General features: G+C 33.8%; 3 protein-coding genes across 4 annotated transcripts in view; 1 reads left to right on the top strand and 2 right to left on the bottom strand.

Annotated features, from left to right (window-relative positions):
* The window catches only part of LOC125808456 (ras-related protein RABH1e), a 942,753-nt gene that overhangs the window by 587,610 nt on the left and 331,467 nt on the right, over window positions 1-23,676 (top strand). The window lies entirely within an intron of this gene.
* LOC125808437 (probable cinnamyl alcohol dehydrogenase 9) lies at window positions 2,169-5,123 on the bottom strand. The gene is made up of 5 exons (XM_049488139.1): window positions 4,970-5,123; window positions 4,651-4,764; window positions 3,145-3,658; window positions 2,654-2,807; window positions 2,169-2,542 (listed from the first exon to the last, which is right to left on the bottom strand). The coding sequence occupies exons 1-5, from the start codon at window positions 5,065-5,067 to the stop codon at window positions 2,340-2,342; spliced, it is 1,083 nt and encodes a 360-aa protein (XP_049344096.1). The 5' UTR covers window positions 5,068-5,123; the 3' UTR covers window positions 2,169-2,339.
* Window positions 13,458-14,593, bottom strand: LOC125808458 (uncharacterized). Its single transcript, XM_049488161.1, has 2 exons — window positions 14,353-14,593; window positions 13,458-14,056 (listed from the first exon to the last, which is right to left on the bottom strand). Exons 1-2 carry the CDS (start codon window positions 14,500-14,502, stop codon window positions 13,607-13,609), a joined length of 600 nt encoding a protein of 199 aa, XP_049344118.1. The 5' UTR covers window positions 14,503-14,593; the 3' UTR covers window positions 13,458-13,606.

Below are 23,676 nucleotides of genomic sequence, written 5' to 3'. Positions count from 1 at the left end.
CTTGGACTTGAGGTTCTATACCTGCCTACTGGGATCATGCTTACACAACAAAAGTATGCTCGTGATCTTGTTGCAAGGGTTGGTCTTACTAATGACAAGATTGTGTACACCACAATGGAGATTAATACTAAGTACAAGGAGGTTGATGGAGAACCATTCAATGATCCAACATTGTATCAGTAGTTGGTGGGATCATTAGTTTATCTCATTGTGACAATGCCAGACATCTCATATGCAGTACAAGTTTTAAGTCAGTTTGTGGCTAATTCTTACCGTATACATCACACTGCATTACTTCGTGTCATTCGATATGTTCGTGGTTCTGCATGTTTCTTGGCACATCCTTGATATCTTGGAAATGTAAGAAACTATACCGTACATCTAAATCATCTACAAAGGCTAAGTATCGTGCTATGTCGGCAGCAAGTTCGGAAATTGTTTGGCTACGATGGCTATTATCTGAGCTTAGTGTCGCTATTACATCTCCTACAATGCTACATGTTGATAACACTAGCGCGATTAAAATAGCCACAAACCCGATGCAACACGAAAACACAAAGCATATAGAGGTGGACTACCATTACATTCGAGAATTGGTTATCAATCATCTCATCACCCTACAACACATTCCTTCTCATGATCAACTTGTTGATTTGTTTACAAAGGCGATGACATGAGCACGACATCACTATCTTTTCTCCAAATTGCTACTTTGTGATCACCGGTATCAATTTGAGGGGGGATGTTAGGAAAAGCTATAATTGTATAATAATCAGAAAATATATTCTTTCTTAGAATAGGACTGATTTACAGAATATACATTTATAACAATATATACTCCTTCCTAGAATAGAACTCTAACCCTACAATTGTATAGCTATAAATATTTGCTTTCTACTGTATCATTGATTAATAGAGAAAACTATTATTCAGAATATCTTATGTATTTCTAGCACTTATAAGTGTTATCCCAATTATTAGAACGATGACAAGTGGATCATGAAGGAACATTTTAATCTCTATCTTCTAGAGTCTTGAACATGTCATAGCATATATATAAGTCTGTAAAGTGAAAAGGTGCACTTTGCCAATCTGTTCATAGTTTTGGATTGTGCCTATGGTTTTGCTTCAAAATTTTGTTTATATAAGATAAAGTTACAAAGTTCCCATACATCATACATGATATATATATATATAACTACTGAGTTGTATAACAATCTTGAGAGGCACCACCCTACACATGCATGTCCACTGAGGACTAGTTGAGACGTGACTATTTAATTTGAGAGAAAAAAGTTCAGTTAATTGGATTCAAGCTTTTTGCAACACCTAAGAGATATATGTTATAGGTATTTGACATTTTTTTATGATTTGAGCTAAATATACTAGGATCAAACTATGTACAATTTTCATCGATCATATTGTCCCTTCTGCTTTCTTAAATGCGTTTGTAATTTTTTACTCTGAGGTTACCTTTTTTGTTTTAGTATTAGATTATGAGAATTGTCAAAGTAATTCTATTTTTCCATCTTAATTACAGGGACAGGAACACAAATGGCATCGAGAAGAGTTTGAAGGCCTTTAATGTTTTCTTTTTATCATATGTACAATGACATTGAACAATATTGGCAATATTGGACATATACTAAAATACTGGATGTCTGGATGCATTTAATATTTGTAAGCAATTTTTTGATAGTTATTGGAAAAATAGGTTTTAGTGGCAATTCGAGCTGCTACTAAAAATATAACTAGTTTAATGACAATTTAGTCGCCCCTAAAGCTCATTCTATTGTAGCGACAAGAGCTGCCACTATATGTATAACACTATTGTGGCAACTTATGTCATCACGTCAAGTCATTTTCAGTGACCATAAGAGTTGCCACTAAACGTAAAATGCTATAGTGGGAATCCTGTTCGTCACTAAAAGTCAATTTTCTGTGGCGACTAACTAAACTTAATAGTACCCTGGTTAAGTTTAATTAGGTGTGTCACCTTGAGATTTCAGGTACAGTTCATGGAGGTACTTATGCATTATCTCACCATCTTTGATGAAGGTGTTAATCCGTTACATCAATTTTACTTGCTTTTTCATTCCTAATATCTTTAGGACTAATTTATTCAAAATAGCTCTAGCAAAATGAGACAAAACTTAATGAACCATGAGAACGCATAGAAGCTCAAAGGTTTATTGTCTTAATAGTAATAGTAATAATAACTGCAGCAAGCTGACTAGTCATATATCAACTTGCTACATAATTTCAATCATATGTTGCTCGATTTGTAAAATCAAGTTTTTGCTTATGAAGGAAGAAGCAGCAGCAACTACATTGAACAATCAGGACGGCGATAATGAATTGGCAATGTCAATCACAAATCGGTACTTGACATCAGATTCTGCAAGTCGTTCCATGGCCATATTGATGTTGTCCACTGAAATCAGCTCGATATCTGCAGTAATGTTGTGCTTTGCACAAAAGTCCAACATTTCCTTCGTCTCTTTCATGCCTCCGATGTCACTTCCTCCAACAAGCTTCCTACCTGATAGTTTAATAACAAAATTTGCAAGATTAATTATATACGATGTTGCACTTACAATGGCTGAAAACTAAAAGTAACATCTTGTTGTTGTTCCAAATCAGTGTGGCTTACCCAAAACCAAAGGGAAAATTGGAAGCTCCAGTGGCTTTTCAGGCAATCCAACAGTGATAAGCTTACCATCCATCTTCAGTAAACTGAGCAACGGAGCCAATGGATGAACCGCAGCAATGGTGTCAATAATGTAATCCATGGTATTCACAGCAGCCTTCATAGACAACCACCAAAACAAAATGTCCATAAAACAACTTTGCTTGAATCAGTCCACACATAAATGCATATTGTTCGGTGAAAAAGTTCAAGAGCTAGAAAGACGAGGGATCTAGTAGTTGGGAGCTAAGATTAGTAGTTGGAAATAATTATGCAAATTTATCTTACAATGGGAACGGAAACCAGAAAAACAAGCAACTAAGCTTAATGTTACAATTTAAACACACAAACAGTGCTTACTAATATTGCTGAACTGCTTTCTTAATCTTCTTAAGAACATCACTTTTTAAGGATTTGTAAGCCTTTTACTTTCATTTCTTTTTCCACTTACGTACCTTCAATTTTGCAGGATCACTACTTAAAACAAAAGCATCCGCACCAAGCTTGTTGATGGCGTCATCTTCCTTCTTTGGAGAGGTGCTGATGACAGTAACTTTTAACCCAAAGGCCTTTCCAATCTTCACAGCAATGTGACCAAGGCCACCTAATCCAGCAACACCCAAATGCTTGCCTGGTTCGGTCATACCATAGTACTTCATTGGGCTGTATACAGTGATTCCAGCACATAATAAAGGTGCCCCAGCATCAGAAGGTAGATTTTCAGGAAATTGAAGAACAAAGCGCTGATGAACAACTATCATATCAGAGTAACCGCCATAGGTATTTGTACCATCATGGTCAGTGGAGTTGTAGGTAAATATCACGTTGGGACAATAGTTCTCCAAGCTCTGTTCACAGATCTCACATGTTTGACAGGAGCCTACAATCACCCCAACTCCAACTCTGTCACCAACCTTGAACTTATGGACACTACTGCCAACGGCTGTCACGAAACCAACAATTTCATGCCTGCACACAAATAAATTATTTATGCTGTAATATAAGCTAAAACTAACACTTCTGCCATTAAATTGGAACAGTCATGAAAATTCAAGATATGAGAGTAAGTATTATGAGAAGGAGCTATAATGTGTAACTTTTGGATGAGGTCATGATTTCATTGATAAGCATCCCCTGGTTGCAACCAGTTCCAAAAGGATTAGCTCCAGTACATTCTAGTAGGATTAATAAACTTAACAGTCGTTGCACTTTTGAAAATGTAATTCAAGAGAATGGTTAATGATTTTAGATGATGTTTTCTAAGCTTTTATTGATCAGTAATCCAAGCAAATTTCTACTGATTAGTAGAACTAATGAATTGGACAGTCCCCTTCTATTGCATAAAGCGTAACAACGATGCTCTGAATTTCCTTTGAGTGAGCTACTTGAACAATATACTCTAGTCCCTTAGTTATTTTTTGGTGTTTCAATTAAGATTCATCAAAGAGAAATTCTACCCTGTTTAGACAAAGCCTAATAATTGTCTGCCTATCGTTGGCATTTTCAAGCAAATCTTAAAAGAACCTTGCAACGGGGCCTGGTAGGGATTGGTGTAGACATTCAACATTTAGCTGTGAGGCACACTTCAAGTAAAATCTAGCACCCATTTCCTTTAATGGCTCAAGAAGCAGAACATATTCCAAATCTCCAAGAGGTTTCTGAACTCAAAAATTATGTGAACCAGATTGTTGTAGGCTTTCTTGGAGAATATTCTCTTTCTTTCTCCCATTATACCCCTTTAATCATCTCTTCAACAAGAAAATTTCAAGGTTAACTTGGTGGAAATAATGCCAAAACTCTCATTTGTCCTTCCCTTCTCCCACATCTATTAGATTATAATTAACCTAAATAATTTTGTATGTACAATTTTTTGCATCTGAGTATGTAGAAAGAGAATTAAAAATAAGCATAGTTTTGAAGACAACTGATGATAATTTAACATGAAATTAAAGTGGTGTTACCCAGGGAGAATGGGGTATTTTGTGAATCCCCATTCATTCTTCAAAATATGTAAGTCTGAGTGACATACTCCACAATAATGTATCTTCACTGTAACATCATCATCACCATTATCTCTGCCATCAGTTCAAACATGTATAAAAATTCCACAATTTTCATTTCTTCTGGTCATAAATCAAAGAGTTAAAACAATTGGCTTTTTGTATAAAATGTTTCAAAAAAAATATAATCACTCCAAAGAGAATACAACATGCATGTTTATACTTATTAAATTCAAAGAATTATACTAGCAATGCAGCCGACCTTTAATGAAGAAGGTACCTGCGGGAGAAATGGAAGGGAGAGAGGATTCCGGAGGGGTCCCTGGCTGCCCAGCCAAAAGCTTTTTGTGGCTGCTCATTCTCTGCTCTTTTCGCCATTTCTCTAAAGCTCTCTGTTTCTGTCTGTGGTGGAGGAACTTGTTGTAGCACTAACTGCAAATAGGCCCAACTCTTTGAAAGTCAATTTTGAGAAATGAGATATATTATGTGAATCCCCTCTCTTCTCCACTATAATCTTTTATCCATATTTGCATCAATGGTCTCAAATTTTCTAAGGAAAGAAATCTCCTTGTTTGATTACAAAGTAACTAAAATAGATTAGAACCCCCTTTAAAGCTCTTGGGATCATTTGGTAGCTGGACAAAACAAGTTTTATTCATGTATTAAAGTCCGTATAACTTATACGACTTTGGTAGGTGAATAAGAAAAAAGTTATTCATTTATATGATTAATACGATGTTTGGTAGGTGGATAAGAAAAAAGTTATTTATGTATATAATTAATATAGTGTTTGGTAGGTGGATAAGAAAAAGGTTATTCATGTATAAAATTAATACGACGTTTGGTTGACAATTTTTGAAATTCGCACAACTAATACATGTATAAGTTATGAGGAAATTTGTGTATTATTTATGCGGAATAGAAGGTGAAATAATTAATATGTGTATAGCTAATACATGAATAAAAAGTTAAAATGACAATATTACTCTTATCACTCCCACTTGACTACTTTCTTCTTCTACAAAATTAAAGAAATGTTTTAATTTAAATACAAAGTTATAGAAGGAAAAAGTATTACCGTAAAGAAATATTTTAATTTTAAAAATATAATTTTACTAATTTTTAATATAAAAAAATAACATCCAAAGGAATAATTTATGCATGACTAAACACCGCATAACTAATACTCACATTACTAATATCTGCATAACTAATACTCACATTATTAATACGTGCATAACTAATACCCACATTATTAATACTTGCATAACTAATACCCACATTACTAATACATGTATAATTTTATTCAGCTACCAAACGACCCCTAAGGGTCCTTGGCACTAAATCATGATATAAAATTAAATCTATATGAAATTGAAGTTTTGTTTAAATATATAATTTGATAATTGACATTTCTCATATTAATAATCAACTAAATCAAGAAGTTCAAAACCTTATTAATTTCGTACAATCTGACATTTCCCGAGAACCTAGTCTAGATATGGATAAGAGTTTCTACTACATTTATAGCTACGATAAGAAAAGAGAAATTCACGGGATTAAAAAGGAGCAAGCCAAGAAAAAGTTCCAAGGCAACTGCTATAATTGTAGAAAAGCTGGTCACAAAGTTCCCAAAGAAGGACTGATAAGGACAAGAGCAAGAGTCACATAAACATGGTGGAAAAAATTGAGGATGTGGATGACCTCTGTGTTATGATATAGGAGTGCAACTGGGTTGGAAACCCAAAGAAATGATTTCTTGTCTCTGGTACTACTCAATATGTTTGTTCTGTAAAAAAAAAAAAAAAAAAGCCTATGCAAGCTACACTCCCGTTGAATTCGATAAAGAATTTTTCATGAAAAATACTGGATCCGTGCCAAGATTGAAGGATGTTGAAAGGTACTTTTGATGATTTCTGGCAAGGTGTTGACTCTCAACAAAGTCTTGCACGTTTCTACAATTAGGAGAAATTTAGTTTCGGACTATTCATTAAAAATGGGCTTAAGTTTGTGCTTGTTAGTGAAAAAACTGTAATAAGTAAGAAAGAAATGTTCTTAGTAAAAGGCTACCTCACTAAGGGCCTTTTCAAGCCAAATGTAATTGTTGTTGAATGAGTATTCTGAAAGGTTCCAATAAACTCGGGTATTTGAGAGAAATAATTTTCTAAGGATATATGATGCATTCAATAGACTCAATCTTCTTCTTTTCAATACTATTTCTGTTTTTTGTTTCGGATTCTATTTTTAACACTAGTTTTTAAGTTACTATTTTTGAAATAATACTTTAAACTTTGTTGTTTCTTACAAATTTATGCAAAGTTGTTGTTCTAAATCATTTGGTAATACATATTAGATAACAATTATAAGGAAATTTATTTTTTTTATTAGAGTAAATATATAAAAATTCTTTTAAACTTTGCAGCAAAATTTACTTTAACAATTCAATTTTACGGGTGTTTATTTACCCACCCACCCCCGGATCTAATATGACGTGAATTAAATATCACTCAAATAGCTGGCATGACAGATAAAAAAAACTTAGGCGCATTAAATAACTATAATTTTTATTTTAAAAAAAAAAAAAGTGGACCCTTTTTTTCTTTCTTTCTTCCTCGCACCCATCCACCCTCTTCTCCCCTTCCATCCACCCATCTGTTTTGAGAAATGAGATATATTATGTGAATCCCCTCTCTTCTCCACTATAATCTTTTATCCATATTTGCATCAATGGTCTCAAATTTTCTAAGGAAAGAAATCTCCTTGTTTGATTACAAAGTAACTAAAATAGATTAGAACCCCCTTTAAAGCTCTTGGGATCATTTGGTAGCTGGACAAAACAAGTTTTATTCATGTATTAAAGTCCGTATAACTTATACGACTTTGGTAGGTGAATAAGAAAAAAGTTATTCATTTATATGATTAATACGATGTTTGGTAGGTGGATAAGAAAAAAGTTATTTATGTATATAATTAATATAGTGTTTGATAGGTGGATAAGAAAAAGGTTATTCATGTATAAAATTAATACGACGTTTGGTTGACAATTTTTGAAATTCGCACAACTAATACATGTATAAGTTATGAGGAAATTTGTGTATTATTTATGCGGAATAGAAGGTGAAATAATTAATATGTGTATAGCTAATACATGAATAAAAAGTTAAAATGACAATATTACTCTTATCACTCCCACTTGACTACTTTCTTCTTCTACAAAATTAAAGAAATGTTTTAATTTAAATACAAAGTTATAGAAGGAAAAAGTATTACCGTAAAGAAATATTTTAATTTTAAAAATATAATTTTACTAATTTTTAATATAAAAAAATAACATCCAAAGGAATAATTTATGCATGACTAAACTCCACATAACTAATACCTGCATAACTAATACTCACATTACTAATATCTGCATAACTAATACTCACATTATTAATACGTGCATAACTAATACCCACATTATTAATACTTGCATAACTAATACCCACATTACTAATACATGTATAATTTTATTCAGCTACCAAACGACCCCTAAGGGTCCTTGGCACTAAATCATGATATAAAATTAAATCTATATGAAATTGAAGTTTTGTTTAAATATATAATTTGATAATTGACATTTCTCATATTAATAATCAACTAGATCAAGAAGTTCAAAACCTTATTAATTTCGTACAATTTGACATTTCCCGAGAACCTAGTCTAGATATGGATAAGAGTTTCTACTACATTTATAGCTACGATAAGAAAAGAGAAATTCACGGGATTAAAAAGGAGCAAGCCAAGAAAAAGTTCCGAGGCAACTGCTATAATTGTAGAAAAGCTGGTCACAAAGTTCCCAAAGAAGGACTGATAAGGACAAGAGCAAGAGTCACATAAACATGGTGGAAAAAATTGAGGATGTGGATGACCTCTGTGTTATGATATAGGAGTGCAACTGGGTTGGAAACCCAAAGAAATGATTTCTTGTCTCTGGTACTACTCAACATGTTTGTTCTGTAAAAAAAAAAAAAAAAAAGCCTATGCAAGCTACACTCCCGTTGAATTCGATAAAGAATTTTTCATGAAAAATACTGGATCCGCGCCAAGATTGAAGGATGTTGAAAGGTACTTTTGATGATTTCTGGCAAGGTGTTGACTCTCAACAAAGTCTTGCACGTTTCTACAATTAGGAGAAATTTAGTTTCGGACTATTCATTAAAAATGGGCTTAAGTTTGTGCTTGTTAGTGAAAAAACTGTAATAAGTAAGAAAGAAATGTTCTTAGTAAAAGGCTACCTCACTAAGGGCCTTTTCAAGCTAAATGTAATTGTTGTTGAATGAGTATTCTGAAAGGTTCCAATAAACTCGGGTATTTGAGAGAAATAATTTCCTAAGGATATATGATGCATTCAATAGACTCAATCTTCTTCTTTTCAATACTATTTCTGTTTTTTGTTTCGGATTCTATTTTTAACACTAGTTTTTAAGTTACTATTTTTGAAATAATACTTTAAACTTTGTTGTTTCTTACAAATTTATGCAAAGTTGTTGTTCTAAATCTTTTGGTAATACATATTAGATAACAATTATAAGGAAATTTATTTTTTTTATTAGAGTAAATATATAAAAATTCTTTTAAACTTGGCAGCAAAATTTACTTTGACAATTCAATTTTACGGGTGTTTATTTACCTACCCACCCCCGGATCTAATTTGACGTGAATTAAATATCACTCAAATAGCTGGCATGACAGATAAAAAAAACTTAGGCGCATTAAATAACTATAATTTTTATTTAAAAAAAAAAAAAAGTGGACCCTTTTTTTCTTTCTTTCTTCCTCACACCCATCCACCCATCTGTTTTTATTCCTTTTTTTCCAACCACACTTTTCCATTCCATCTTCTTTCTCACAATCTCACACACACGGAGACCCACCACCCCCTTTCTCCTTCTTTAAACCTTTCAAACCCATTATTTTTTTCTTTCTTCAAACTTTACGCTACATACAAAATATATTAACCTATCAATTTCTTATTAAATGCACACATAAAAGTCATAAGAAATTTCAACCACCACATAATTTTCTTTATTCTACACTTTCAAAATTTGATTGTTTGTTTTTGAAAGTTTTAAATATCACCAAAAAAAAAAAAAATCAACGGAGGAAAATGAGACTATAGAAAATTTTAATTTTAAGAACTAATGATAACAACGGAAATGCAAGTGAAGTGTATAGAAAGAAATTTGTTTTTTGTGAAAGCAATGCAAATACTTCATTTGTCCCTAATTATTTGTTCATATTTTCTTCTTTAGTTGTCCCTAATTACTTGTTCATTTTGACAAATCAAGAAAGGACAATTTTTTTACTTATTATACCCTCAATTAATTACTTTAAAAAAGGTTAAACTCTTTGAAAATCTTATGTTTTTAATTCATTTACTTTATAATTAATAGGGATAAAATGGTAAAATCACTATGTGATTAATTTTTGTTCTTTCTCGAATAAATTAGGAACTAAAAACTGTGTACTAACACTAATGACAAATAATGGCAGTTTAAGTAATCGTGAGTAATGGAAGAGAATTTAAAAAGAAAAAAATCATTGCAAATGGCCAATATTTTTTTCGTAAATTAATTAGTGTTTAAAAATATAATGAAAAGAAGAAGTTGTAAATAAGCAAAAAATGTATTAAAAATAAAATTTTAAAATTAAAAAAGAATTCTACATGGAACGGACGTGGCAATGATATGGTGTTTATATAGCAATGACATGACGCGTGAGTAATATACTTTCCATTGTGAGATTGGTAGTATATTTTTAGGGTGATATTTAATTCACTTCATATTAGATTAGGGGGTGAATAAACCCCAGTAAAGTTAAAGTGCTAAAGTAATTTTTGATGTCAAGTTCAGGAGTTTTTTTTATGTATTTACTTTTTTTATTGTTAATCTGTATTATCGTTTGGAGACTAAAAATTATGTTGTTTTATAGTCCTTTTGAAAATTAACTGTGTTTGATTTTTTTAAGACAAAAATTTGCTGATATTCTATTATTTCGGTTTGAAGAATATAAATTTTGCTAGAAAAATAAGATTGTGCATTTGATTCGAAGACTATAAAATCCTTTACCAATCTGTTAAATATTAAATGTGAATTAATATGTCAACTTGAAGAATATAAAAGCTTTGTTTGAATATTAGCATTCATACTTGAACAACGATTTGAAAAATATAAAAACTTCATCGTTGTTGTTATGAAGAGTTTGCAATTCTGTTTATTACTTTCTGAATCAGTTTGATGATTTTGATAATGGAAAAATGACAAATGAAGGCGCTAAAATTTTTGTGATTGTGCACCACCAAGCCGAACAGTTGTACGACCAGTAGAGAAAAACAAAAAAAAAATCTCTAGAGTGAACTTCAAAGGATGACAACAAATAATATATTTCTGACTTATTACTCTTGGTATGCAGAAGTTTATCAATGAAGAACCTCCAATGCATGTCACTAATATGTCAAACAGAGAAAAATTCTTGATTGTTGAGGCATGGAAACAAACAGACTTCCTATGCAAGGGTTATATCCTAAGTGCTTTAGAGGATGATTTATACATCTACAGTGCATTGAATACTTCGAAAGAGATGGGGGATGCACTTGAGAAAAAGTATAAGACTGAAGGCGCATGCTTGAAAAGTTTGTGGTTACCAAGTTTCTAAACTATAAAATGATAGACAACAAAACAGTTGGTACACTAGTTCAAGAGCTTCAACTTATTTTTCATGACCTTATTGTTGAGGGTATGGTGGTCAATGAAGCATTTCAAGTGGCTACAATGATTGAAAAAATACCTCATTCATGTAGAGACTTCAAAAACTATCTAAATCATAAGCGTAATCAGATGAAGCTGGAAAATCTTGCGATTCGTCTCAAGATTGAGGAAGATAACAAAATAGTTGAGAAGAAGTCACATTGACATTCAACAATGTATGGGAGTTAATATTATTAAAGAGGCTCTCATAAAAGTCAAGAAAAGAAAGAAGTCCGCAATGATGAGATTTGGTTTGATGTTTATGTCAAAGGAAAATGGTTTCGCCTATGCTGAAGGAAAATGATTTCGGCAATTGATGTTTATGACGAAGAGAAATAGTTCCGGCGATTGATGTGTATGCTGAAGGAAAATGATTTCGGTGGATACATGGACCCTATGAGTCCTCTGTGGGTCTCGGCCTGAATCTCAGTGGGTGTGTATCGTTAGGACATACATACATCACTATATATGACATTACACTACATTGCATTGCACATCATTATTGTTCTTTGAACTTTATGGGTGATTTCTTATAGTCATTATCAAGGGCGGATTTACGTTGAACCAAGGAGGTTCACGTCGAAAAATTACACTATATATATAAAAATTAAAATATTAATATACGTGTATATATATACTATTGAACCCCCTGAACATACACCAAAGGCGTAGCTCAATGGCGTTGGGGGTTCAGGAATTCGCTCTACTGCACGCGAGGTCGCGTGTTCGAATCCGGGCAGAGGCATTTTTTTCTCAGCTTATATTTTAGGCGTTTTAATTTTTTTTTAAATAATAATGCAATCAGAAAACAATGTTTAGTTCCAAAAAATTAAAACACTGATTGGGAATTTAGGATTTATTAGTCTAACCCCTAATTACAAAGTCAATTATTAAAAAATCCTTTTCTTATTGATTCGATCCGTTTAATCCGACCCGTTTAATCCGACCCGTTTATTGTGGATATTATTTACGCGATTAATTTTTTGGAACCCTCTTGATGAAAATCTTCTCTCCGCCACTGGTCATTATGGTTGTTTGAATACACAAGATTGTGATGATGATCTTTATATGTTGAGGTGTATGTTGAGATGTGATTACACATGCTATGTGCTTCATGAATCGTAGATTGTTACGTTGGCCTGGTCTGCATGTTGTGTGAAGGTTCAGATGGACTGTTGGGAGTACTTGTGTTATGTATTGTTTTACTTAGGGTTAGTGAGGATGCTTACTGAGTACCATTATTAGTTGATACTCAGTCTCTTGCTTTCTACACTTGTGTAGGTTACTAGCACGGATCGTCTTGATCATCTCCTTTTCATCTTCGTCTAAGGCTTGTTTTGGGAGTTCGTGAGGTAATTGTTTGTCATCTCGGCAGACATCACTTACTCTTTCATTATATTCTTGTTATGTTCTAGATACAAAGACATTTAAACTTTATTTCTTTTGATTCTATTGTAATACTTAGAGGCTCGTACACGTGACACCAATTCTTGGGGGCACTTTGAGCTATGTTTGATTTTCGCATGTTTATGTTATGCTTAGTTCCTTAATCTGTTTTTACTTCTGCATTTATTTTATCAATTTGGGTTTAGGCTAACCTGGCTTAGTGAGAAAAAAGCAAGTGTCATCACGCCCGATTTTTGGGTCATGATAATAACACAGTTCCTTTACTAAATTTAGTCTGTTCTTTAATATTCATCCCGATTTCCAATCTAATCAAATATTGAATGCAAGTATTTAGAAAAAAAAATCACAATTAAAAGTTGAAAATCTTTTGTTAAAGAATTCTTAAAGGGTTCATGAATTGTGATAAGAACTTCAACTACTCCTTCATTTATTCTACTTTCTGTCACAAATTTAAAAATTGAAATGTATCAAAATAATTTGAAAGTCGGATAAACTTCCATTCAGTGTAGCTTCATAAATAAAACATATTTTTGTGACTTGTATATAAAATTAGAAATAAATTATGTCAAATATAAGGTGAAAATATATATATAGTATGATAATGAGAATGAAATATTAAGTGTTGCTCATCCCAACTTTTTCAATTAAAAAAGTTGTACCATACCACCATCTGTAATTAAGGAGACTTCATAGCATCTCTAGATCTTTTATGGTTAGTTTGTTTACTTGTCCCACCAAAATTTTCCTGATTTCTTTTCTTCAACGACAGGTTTTTTTGCTGATTTCTCTTCCACTGGAGCTTCAAATTTTTCTTCTTCTGATGATTTCTTTTCTACTTGAGCGACTTCCTGTACTGTTTCTTCAACTTTCTTCTCACTGGAAACCTCTGTTTCTGATTTTATTACTTCATCCTTCTGTGCGGGCGTAGTTATCTCTGTTTCTGATTCGGATTTTATAACTTCTTCCTTCTGTGCCGGAGTAGTTGTCTCTGTTTTTGATTTTATAACTTCCTCTTCTGATTTTATTTCTTCAACTCTTTTCTCTATTTTTGATTCTATAACATCCTCTGTTTTATTTTCAAGAAATGCTTCTGGTGTCTCCTCTGTCTTTGGTAAAACTTCTAGCTGGGCTTCTGTGGATGTCTCCTCTTTCACTTGTTCTGAGCCTTTTCCCTGCATCCATTAACACTTTGTAATTACATCCAATCCAAATATTTTAAACCTATTTCGCTCGGCATAAGTTTCTGTTGAAATAAGCTATGCAACATAAGTTATCTCGGAATAAATTATTTCACTATGTACATGTGATAACGTATCCCATCATGTATGGGATAAATAATCTCAGGATTACCTAATTGATACCTTCATTACTTATATATTCCATCTTTATCACAAAATACATGTAACATTAGGATAATTACAAAGAAAGAAAAATTAAATAAAGTGGTGATTGTAATAATTAAATATACCTCCTTGAACAAATTACTGAGAGAGTGAGGCTTATTAGGAACATCATCGCCCACAATTCCTTTTTGCTTGTTGTTGTTCATGATGTCTTCTCCCACCACATGAGGAGCAGTACCCTCCAAGACCTTAGGCTTGCTTGCACATGCTCCCATTGTTTTTGCCTTTTGATTAACAAAATTAATCAAATATCCTTTGGGTGTTGAGTTAGACAAATTATTATATTGGAGAGAGGAAAGAGGCAATGATGTTGTCAATTGATGTTTCAAGGGATGAAAATATGAAGGACACATAAAATGTTTTATTGGGTGCTATATCACCTTCTATGGTGGAGAGACTTCTTCGTTTGGCTTCACATTTTCTTTTCTACTCTAATTATGACTAAATCATTTTTAGTAAGTACTTTTTATTACCCTTAATTTTGGTTGGTTATTACGTTTTTTTTAACAAAACAGAATTATTAAAGATTATTATTATTTTTTTGGCCGTTCATGATTAGATTTTTGGGTGTTCATGATTAGACACATGATACGAAGAAATAGAACAGACATGACTCAGCAAAGACAACTGGATCCAATGTCTAGACATGATCGATGAGGTTGACCTTGTTCGTTGAAGATACAGGACTATATCATGAAGATCTGGAATCATGTCATGAATCCATCTAGCTCCAAAGCTGCGGGATGAAATATAATAGAGATCGGTCAAGATAAACACTAAAGTGTAACCGTTCCAGAGAATTTTGGATCCTCTTCAACAATTACACAATTCTACACATAACGTAAAGAAAATGCAAATATATATGGAGCTAAAGTTCATGCAAAATGTTTCTTAGGGTTAACCTTCAAATATATTAATTCTTATCCCTCACTTGTATCACATCACAGTTTTCATGACTCACGAACTATATATTGTGAAGTTCTGTAACCAAAATCTCTCAACTTGCTTTCCTGGTGACGTTGTTGCTGGACAGTTATGCCGGAGAACATGCTAATAATATTTGTCATTTTTATAGTAACCAAATTAGGTTGAGGTCGAATCCTACAAAGAGCCTTGATATTTAAATTCTACTATTGAAAAATTGGGGGTGGGGTTATGGAAAGTTACTAACTACTTAGATTTTTATTAATAATAAAGACTAAAATATCAAACTCAAACAGATAATTCACTATCAACTCATTTAGGTATACTAATTGTGCAAAACTAGCGAATCTATAAGTCTCCTAAAGCCTCTTGGCCCAATTAAGAGAATATCACCCTAAGTCCTTGTCGGCATTGGGTGTTGAATTCATTTGTTCATTAATCAAAAGTCGCATGTTAGCTATCATCTCTTGAGCTCAAGCTATTATTTGGAGATTGGTAGCTCTAAATTATTGTTAATGGTCTATTTTTCCTAATCTTAATCTCTTTTATCAAGCAAGTCAAAATATGGACGAGTTCTTAATATTTGCAACCATTAAATTTTTTTACACAAAAACTCTAATACACAATGATCACTCCTTCATGAGGATATATTATTGTAAAGAATTTATAATCATCATCCCTACTATAAGTTTCATAATCCTAGTAATGAGTTTATCTATTCATAACTAATGGTAAACAATAACTGTTATAGTTTAAACTACTAAGAATATCAATGTTAAGAGAAAAGACATAAAGTGACACATGAACTTGTCCCGAATTTTTAAAAAGACGCTTTAACTATGTGGGTGTCCTATTACCCCACTAAACAATCTTGAATGGATATTATTACATCATTTTTTTCTACCTTACATAGAGCTCTCTCAAAGAGAGTGAGCAACCTAAAATAACTAATATAATTTTATTTTTACAAAGTATTTTATTATAAAATATATTTTTTATTATTTTAACTTTTTTTCCTTATTACTTTTTCTCTTTTTTTCTTCTTCAAAAACTCATTGGCATCTCCATTGAAGCTTCTTACTTTCATTGTCACCATATTTACCACAACATTACCTTCCTTTTTTTTATGACTATTAGTTTTACTCTCTTTAATTTTAAAATTTTATTTAAATACTTTCTTACATTTCGAACAATTTGATAAACCCATTAGATTTCAAGATGATTAGGAAGTACTCCCTTTGTCCCTAATTACTTGTCCACTTTTCCTTTTATAGTTGTCCCTAATTACTTGTCCATTTTGACAAATCAAAGAAAGGACAAAATAATTTTACCTATTATACCCTCAATTAATTACTTTGAAAACGGTAAAATTTCTTTAAAAGCTTAAATTTTTAATCCATCCACTTCATAATTAATAGGGGTAAAATGGTAAACTCACTATGTCAATAATTACTTTCTTAATAGGTGTGTCAATTCAAAAGTGGACAAGTAATTAGGGACAGAGGGAGTATCATATAGCTTTTTTTTTATCCGATTTCAATCAAGTTCTTTCAATTTTCGGGGAATTCATTGATTCTTTTAAAATTATCATTTCTAATTTTGAAGTTATATGAAAAGGAGTAATTGATGATACCTTCAAAATTTTAAAATTTCTTAGAAAAATGATTACTTTTGTTATCAATAATTCAATAAAGTCTAGAAAATAGTATGATTTCTTTCTTATAAAAAATCACTGAAATAAAGAATTTGATTGGAGAAGAAGAAGAAAAAGAAAAGTATAAAAAGGGGAGAGGGGTTCAACTTGACGTGGGGGGTGGGGTGAGGGTAGGAGGTGAAGAAAAAAAAGAAAATGGAGGGATGAATCAAATTGAAAGTGGGGGTGGAAGATAAAGTGAAATTTAAGATGAAATTAAAATTAAAATAAGTCAAAAATTAAGAGAGAGAGAGAAATAAACAAAAAACTTAAAATGAAAAAATATATATATTTTTAATTAAATTAACACGTGTCATGTATTGATTGATGTGAGAACACGCGTGCTTCTTAAAATCTGGGGCTGATCAAAAAATGATATAATAATATCAGTTCATAATTGTTTATTGGGGTAATAGGACGGTTGCAAAGTTAATGTGTTTTTTTGAAAATTCGAGACAACTTCAATAGTGATTTTATGTCTTTAAATAAGCAACTTTTTTATTAATGTATCTCTTACAAGAGAATCTTGTTTGTTCGACAATAATCTACTATAAACTAAATTAAACCCTCAAAACTAACTACTATGAATATGTTATTCTATGAGTAATGCCTAACTTCTACTACGTATATCTAACATTTGAAAATAGCTCCTGACCCTCAAAGTATCATTTTAATGACATATATAGTAGTAGCCTCGGAATCCGAATCCTACTTAAACTCTACTTTGACTTTGTCAACTTCAATCTGACAATAGGGGGTGACATGAGAGGCCCATCTCGGAGGGAAGAGGTATGTAATGCGGGCCATTTCAGACTCCAGTCTCTTTCTTCTAGTGTCTTATTCTTATTTTCAAGATAGGTGTGTCACAAGGCTTATCTCAAAGAAGGTCACCTTGCACCATAGATTTCATTTCAGTTTTCACTTGGTCAGTCTGAGATACTTAGCTTTACATTATAATTCATGTTTTAAGTCTGTTGTTTTGGCTTGAAACTATCCTAATCATCACTATTAACACATTAAAACATATATTCAATAAATAAAAGGATATTCATAAGATTATATCTAAAACATGGGTAAAATATGGTGTTTGAATATGTAATTACACCCCAAATCACTACCCCATATTTAGAGCTTTTGTTCATCCTTGAACAACTCAACTTATCCTTTTGTAATGCCCCGTATTCTACGTGTATTAGTTCTATTTATATGACGCTTATAAATTGCCTTGTGGTATAGTTATGGACTTTCTTATGCGACTAGTGACAATAGAATAGGTTTAAAGTGAACTGTCTGTAGATTTTAATGTGACCCAATTAAGTTGATATCGATGGAAGTATTTAAACTTGAGATCATAAGGTGGTATTTGAGTCTAAAGTTTAAAGTGACCTGGTGTATATAAGTTTTAAGTTAAGTTAAAGGTATTAAGGTCTAGAAATGGAATAAAATATTGAGGGGTTTGCTTGACTTAATTAAGCAAGTAGGTGAGTCACCTAGCTACTTGAGATATATGGACTAAGTTAATGGAGTCAAGGCTAGTGGACCAGATTGAGACTGTGTTAATGGACATATTTGAGGCCCAAATTAAATAAAAGAAAAAGAGAAGAATAGACAGCCCAACCCAGCACTCAAGTTTGGGCAAAGCCCAATCTATCCAAGCCTACAAATAGGTAATTAAAATGTCCAAATAGGTGCATCACCTACTTAGTATTTATGGTCCATTTTAAAGCCAAGTGGTGGCTTGAAATAAAGAGGGGAAAGAGTCGGCAAAAAGAGGCCTTTAAAAGGCTAAAAATATGATGTGAATCTCTCATTTTCCTCATCCAAATCTTAAGTGTCCCAAGCCACTCAATATCACTCCTCTCTCTTTCAAACAGTCATCATAATTTACCATTAGGGTTCTATGTATTTTAAGCTTATTTCTTGCAAAGGAACCCACAAAGTCACATCTTTCCTCCTTAGTTTTCAGTGTATTAGAGAGTTACTCAAGGGAAGTGAAGATATATGTTGCAACCAAGGTGCTGTTACTCTCTCCCAAAATAATAAGGTAATAATTTTGTATTACAAGCTCGGGTCATTTTCCCTATACTCATGTAATACTTGTACTAATTTTACTATTTATTTTGTGGTATAGAAAAGGTTACAAGAATAGTAATGAAGGAAAATGGATTAAGATAGCCAAGGTAAGGGGTTGCCCCAACCTCCAATTATTAGCTTATTGGAGCATCCTAGACGTACTTATTCTTTAGAGCTTATGGGGTGGTGATTAAAAATATCTTTCTATTATGCTGAAATGAATTTTGAAGTTGTTTTAGGCTGTTTAATGTGTATTATTGTGGGAAGCAGATGGGCGACCTTAAAAATTATTATATGAAGTTGCATTGATGATGCAATACGGATTTCATCAAGGCCATTTACTAGAAGCCAAGCTCAAGACCTTCAAAGGATGCAAGGGTTATTTATGAAGATGGAGGTGTTTGAGATGGTGTTGATGACAAGCAAGGACTTTCATGCCTTGAAGATTGCAGAAGAATGCACTTTTGGCGAGCAGGGCCCACTTGGCGCATCGCCCAATGGCTTAGGCAATGGTCCCAGCTCGCCTAATGCTCCAGAATGTGACCATGGCTGAAGATCACGCAGAGAAGCTCGCCAACCAGGTCGGCGCATCGCCCAACCCACTTGGTGACCCGACCCAGCTCGCCCATTGTCATTCCGAGTCACTTTTAGGCCTTTTATTTTAAAAACCTATAAATATCTAGCTAAGGTTCATTTTAGACTTAGATTATTTTGATATTGAAAATTGAAAACTCATGTTGAGTGTTGAGAGCTTGGTAAGCTTTTGTTGTCTTTTGTTAGAAACGTCGGTTTCTTGGGATATTGATTCCCTTGGGTCGTCATAAGAGTTAGGTGCTATTGTAGGATTAATAAATTGAGGTCTTTGGGTTTAATATACCCATAGGTTGCCTTTGATTTCCTCTTTGTGTGTCTAATTATTTATCCTTTACTTTCTATCTTTTCGATTTCCGCATATTATCATCGTTTCTCTTGTGAGAATTGTATCATTTGGTATTAGAGTCAAGCTTAGTATGATCCCTACGATTCTAGTCTTGGGTTTGTTGCTACAAAAAAATTGTTCATTTTCGTTTTTGAGATTTTGCTGAAATGGGTTTCTTAGATTTGAGTCTTGTTTGAGTTTCTAAGGTTGGAATAGTGTTCTCCAACTATATTTGAGTCTTAGGCTGAGATTGGAAGGAGTTTGGAGCCTTGTTGAAGAATCCACCATTGAAGACTTAAAGAAGCTTGAAGAAGACAAAGTGGGTTTTGAAATCTGAAGGTTTTGGTTTGGAATTGGAGTTTAAAAAGTATTGGGTGTTGTTCCTCATATCAAGGAGAGCCTTCACCTAAATTTTCGTGAAATTCCGAGACAAAAATTTTAAGAATTTTATTTTGGTGTTCATCTTGTTCTTGAAGTTCTTGAAGAACATTTATATCTTCAAAGAAGAGAATATTTGAAAAGGCAAAAGTTTGATTCAAAAGGGGAAGAAAGAGAAAGAGTAAAAGTGTTTGTAAAAGGGAAATTACTAAAAGGGGTAAGTCCTAAAGGACAAAAGGACAATAGCAGGGGGGACCACTAGATTTCAAATTTCAGGGTATTGAAGGAGCTGCAGAGGGTCCATTGGGCAAGCAAAAGCATGCATCGCCTAACCAATCGGCGCCTCGCCCTTTGGGCAAGTTGCTCGCCGAATTGGCCACCTATTTGAGGGAGCTACTGGAACATTCGGCGAAACCAAGCCTTGGTCGCCAAGTCCCATCGGCACATCACCGAACTACCACCCTTATCGCCAAGTTTTCTTGTCCGTTTGCAGAGTTTGGTGAGTCCATCTTCAAGTTGGTGAGCTGAACTTCAACTTAGGCGAAGAAAACAGTCATTCGGCGATTGGAAACCCTAGTTACTCCTAATCTCAGGTTTTGAATTCTTAGTTTCTTTTTCTTTTGATTCTCAAGCGTTTCTCAAGAATCCTAAATCGATTTTCAACTCGTAAATACTCTACTTGTTGACTATTGGTTCTTGAATTCACTCTTTTGTTTATGCCTTTTCTTTTCGTGTTTTTCTCATTTTTATTTCCTGGTTAATTCTTGATTCCAGTCCGTTTGTTTAAATCGAGTCATCCGTTCTTCTTCAAACAAGAATCCATTCCGACCTAGAGTTGAAATTGATACTTTGTGATCGATGAAGTATAAACAATTGTCAACATTAGTCACGCCAATTGAGAGGCAATTAAAGGTGCGTAAACAAGAGTGTTTATGAGTTCTTTACTAACCTAACGTTGTTTGTTGTTTGTGAGTTGTCTTATTGCAGGTATAATGGAGACAGGAGGAGAAACTCAAGCACCAATTGGAGAAACTACTTTGGCAACTTTGTTGGACGTGTTGAACAACGTGAGAGGTGATATAGCAAGGATGGACAGTAGGCTTGCTACTGTGGAAGGTAGAGTCAACTCCAATGACTCCACACCACAAGCTACCTTTCGTGCTTCTACAAATGGGCATGATAACACTAATTCTCCTACTTTCATACCGGGAACCCTCCACCAAGATTTGCACCCAACTTTCAATCAATTGGGTTCAAATAGCCAAAGTTCCAATCGACTGTTCCATTTTTCGCTTAGTCAAGAAACTCCACCAACTCAAAGCCATCCTTACCAAACACCACTTAACCAAAATATTCCCTACCAAAGACCACAACCACAACCAAATCCCGTGAATGAGGTGAGGAATGGTGAAGATCAAGGAGGTTATAAAGGTGAAGGTGAAGAAGCGCCATGGAATGAGTCACCAATAAATCGATCAAGAGACCAAGTCTTGCAAGGAGGACCAAAAGGTAGATTGGGTCCAATGACATTTGAAAGGAGACAACATGGGAACCATCCTCAAGGTGGAAATCAATGGGAAGTCAATGGCAACCATGAAGTTGGTCAAGAAGCTAGAGAAGAACATGGTAACCGCTATCAAGGAGGGCATCAAAGAGGTTATCATTACAATGACCAAGGTGGCCATGGAGATCGAGATGTTGGCATCAACTCTATCAAAATGACTCTTCCAACATTCAAAGGGGAATGCAATCCCGATGCTTACTTAGAATGGGAGTCGCAATGTGACCGGATTTTCAATGTGAATGAATTGTCGGAGGTCAAAAGTAGTAGTTATGCTATCGCGCAATTCGAGGGGTATGTTGTCACCTGGTGGGAATACATGAAAAGGTATCACTTAGTTGTTCAAGAAGGTCATCCTCCACCATGGCCCGAGTTGAAAAGGTTGATGAGAGCTAAGTATGTTTCGGAAAGATACCGTCAAGGATTACTTGCCAAATTGTATAACCTGAGGCAAGGAAGCAAAAGTGTTGAAGCCTATCATGACGAGTTCCAAAATATAGTCATGAAGTTGGAATATAAAGAAATTGAAGAGCATGCCATGATTCGCTTCAAGGTAGGGTTGAACAAAGAGATTTCTTCTAAGATGACCCTTTATAGGTTTGCTACTTTGAATGATGCTTTTGAAGTCGCCCATGAGATAGAGCTAGAATTCAAGGAGGAGAAGGTGGCAAAGTATAAGACTTCATCTTCCAATTCTTGGAGCAAGAACAAAGGGGGATCTCAAACATCGTCGGGTTGGAACAAGGGTTCGGATGTTAAGAAGCCTTATGAGAAGAAGTCATTTGAAGGAAACACTCCAAAGTATCCACCTAGAGACAAAGGTATCACTGACCCAACCAAGTTCCCTAAAGGTATTCAATGTCCCAAATGTAGGGGATGGGGTCATATAATGCGTGAGTGTCCCAATTGATTGATTGCTCTACTTCAAGGAGGGGAAATATATCTTAGTGAAGAAAGGGAGCCAGAAAAAGGTTGTGAAGAAGATCATCAAAAAAGAATGAGTTTGAAGATGAGGAACCAGACCTTTGTGTCAAAGAAGGAGAGAGTGTCGCTCATCTATATGTGGTGAGACAAGCAATGGTTAGTAAGGCCTTGGATGATCCAAGTCAAAAAGAGAATTTATTTCACTTTAAGTGCTTCATCAAGGATAATGTGTGTTCCTTAATCATTGATAGTGAGAGTTGTGCAAATGTTGCTAGCACTGCATTAGTGGAATTCTTAAAACTTCCTACCACTAAGCATGCTACACCGTAAAACTTCAATGGTTGAGTGAGTGTGGAGAATTGAGAGTGCATCGACAAGTGATGATCAAGTTTAAGATTGGAAAGTATCAGGATGAGGTTCTATGTGATGTGGTCCCAATGCAAGCTTGTCATATGCTACTCGAGAGACCTTGGCAACATGATCGTTCAACCAAACATGATGGGAGAACCAAAATATATTCACTTGTGTTGAATGATCATAAATATGTTCTTCATCATATGTCCCTCTCTCAAGTCAATGATATATATCAAAGAATGAATGGGTCGAGGGAAAAGAAGAAGTGTGAAGAGAAACATGTGGAGGCCGAGAGCCAAGAAGAGGAGGAGAGAAGGAAGTTGAAAGGAAAGGCCCAAGTGTTGTTGGCTAATTATAAAGAGATAAGGGAGGAAATTGAGTCCGAAAGTTATTTGATCCTTATCACACATAGGGATCATGTACTACAAACTAACCAATCTCATTATTCCCTTCCCAATTCCATTTCCTTTCTTTTGCAAGATTATGAGAGTGTCTTCCCAAATGAGCTTTCAAGTGGAATGCCCCCTCTTCGGGGAATTGAGCACCAAATTGACTTCATGTCG

The sequence above is a fragment of the Solanum verrucosum genome, unplaced genomic scaffold (assembly GCF_900185275.1).
Source record: "Solanum verrucosum unplaced genomic scaffold, falcon-dt-bn FXZP01000112.1, whole genome shotgun sequence".
NCBI classification, from domain to species: Eukaryota; Viridiplantae; Streptophyta; class Magnoliopsida; order Solanales; family Solanaceae; genus Solanum; species Solanum verrucosum.
This window is presented reverse-complemented; position numbering and strand designations above follow the sequence as displayed.

Excerpts from the sequence above, each read along its gene's own strand:
- LOC125808437 (XM_049488139.1), bottom strand. The coding sequence starts at position 5,067 with ATGGCGAAAAGAGCAGAGAATGAGCAGCCACAAAAAGCTTTTGGCTGG. Across the intron at positions 3,659-4,650 it reads AAATACCCCATTCTCCCTGG|GCATGAAATTGTTGGTTTCG; the intron begins GTAACACCACTT and ends ATTTGTGTGCAG. Across the intron at positions 2,808-3,144 it reads GTGATCCTGCAAAATTGAAG|GCTGCTGTGAATACCATGGA; the intron begins GTACGTAAGTGG and ends TTGTCTATGAAG.
- LOC125808458 (XM_049488161.1), bottom strand. The coding sequence starts at position 14,502 with ATGGGAGCATGTGCAAGCAAGCCTAAGGTCTTGGAGGGTACTGCTCCT. Across the intron at positions 14,057-14,352 it reads TCAGTAATTTGTTCAAGGAG|GGAAAAGGCTCAGAACAAGT; the intron begins GTATATTTAATT and ends TAATGGATGCAG.